The sequence below is a fragment of the Magnolia sinica genome, chromosome 13 (assembly GCF_029962835.1).
Source record: "Magnolia sinica isolate HGM2019 chromosome 13, MsV1, whole genome shotgun sequence".
In the NCBI taxonomy this organism is placed as follows: Eukaryota; Viridiplantae; Streptophyta; class Magnoliopsida; order Magnoliales; family Magnoliaceae; genus Magnolia; species Magnolia sinica.
In genome coordinates, this window is record NC_080585.1 from 54651439 (window position 1) to 54652948 (window position 1510).

The 1510-nt window shown below is 47.7% G+C and overlaps 1 protein-coding gene across 1 annotated transcript; it reads left to right on the forward strand.

The window, feature by feature from the left end:
• Window positions 1-266: 266 nt before the first annotated feature.
• LOC131224287 (uncharacterized) lies at window positions 267-725 on the forward strand. The gene has a single exon (XM_058219811.1). It carries the CDS (start codon window positions 267-269, stop codon window positions 723-725), a length of 459 nt encoding a protein of 152 aa, XP_058075794.1.
• The last annotated feature ends 785 nt before the right edge of the window (window positions 726-1510 follow it).

The following is a 1510-nucleotide window of genomic DNA, read 5'->3' on the forward strand; positions in this document are numbered from 1 at the left end:
ACCGAGCTCAGAAATATACTAACACCAAAGAATTCTCCAACTCTCGCAAAAATGTTCAAGTAGCAAAGCCAACTACCAAGTGGAAGAGGCTGAGGAAGGAAGAACCCTAGTTATCTAGCAAAAAATCAGACAACCGCACTCCTCGTGTTCGTCGCCCGAGTAGAAAACTTGAGGGCAAGTTTCATTCCTATACTCCGCTCTACACATCTACAAAATAAATACTGCTGGACATCAGAGGCTAGAAGCTCCTGAATTGGCCCGTTTGTATGAAGGCTGACCCAAATCATCTAGACAAGTACAAGTATTATTGTTTCCATCGTAATCACGGCCACAACACGACCGACTGCGTGGATCTCAAAGATGAGATCGAGACCCTCATCCGTAAGGGTCATCTACGCCGATATACCAAGGAGGAGAGAACAGCTCTGAGAGAAGAGCAAGAGCAGTCGAGCAATGCTGTAGAAGAGCCAGTTGAGATCCGTGCCATCTTTGGTGGCTCATCTGGTGGAGTGGACTCGAACAGGGCCCGTAAAGCCCATTCTTGGAAGTCTGGTCTGGAACACTACGTCCACATGACCGAGAGGTTGAGCAATGAGCTCCGAGTCAGCCCACATGATGACGCCTTGGTGGTGACTATGACCATAACTAACCACAGGGTGTACTGCATCCTGGTCGACACAAAAGCTAAGCTGATGTTATCTACTAGGGAGCCTTTAAAAGAATAAGGATTCCAAGGTCACGCCTTAGACCTGTGAAGACCCCTCTACATGGCTTTGCCGGAGAAAAGGTGATCTCTGAAGGAGCCATCTCCCTCCTTGTGATCACGGGAGAAGGACGACATCAAGTCACCCTCATGGTGGACTTCCTTGTCGTTAATGTGCCATCGGTGCACAACTTCATCCTGGGCAGACCCTCCTTAAATGCAATGAGGGCAGTTGTCTCTACTTACCACCTGATGATGAAGTTTTAGGCCGAGGGCGGAATAGGCTACCTCCGAGGCGATCAGCGCAGGGCTAAAAAATGTTATGCAATAACAGTGAAGAAAGGGTTGGTGAAACAGGCCCTCACCATCAATGTCCTCGATCCCAGGGGACCTATAGAGGATTCATCAGTGGAAGATTTGGAGGTTGTACTGCTCGATGAAGTAGATCTAAGTAAAACCATTTAGGTCGGAATGTCATTGAATGCCGAGCAATAATCTGAGATGTTAGTCTTCTTATGGCAACACAGAGATGTCTTCGCATGGTCATATGAGGACATGCCGAGAATCTCTCCCGACGTCATGGTTCACCGGTTGAATGTGGATCCAGATCACAAGCCAGTGAAACAGAAGAGGAGACCGTTTGACGCCGAGTGATATGTAACCATAGCCGATGATGTCTCCAACTCCTCAACGTTAGCTTCATCGATGAGGTGCATTATCCAGATTAGATTGCAAACATGGTCCTCATTAAGAAAGCGAATGAAAAGTGGCAGGTCTGTGTGGATAACTCGGATCTGAATAAGGCCT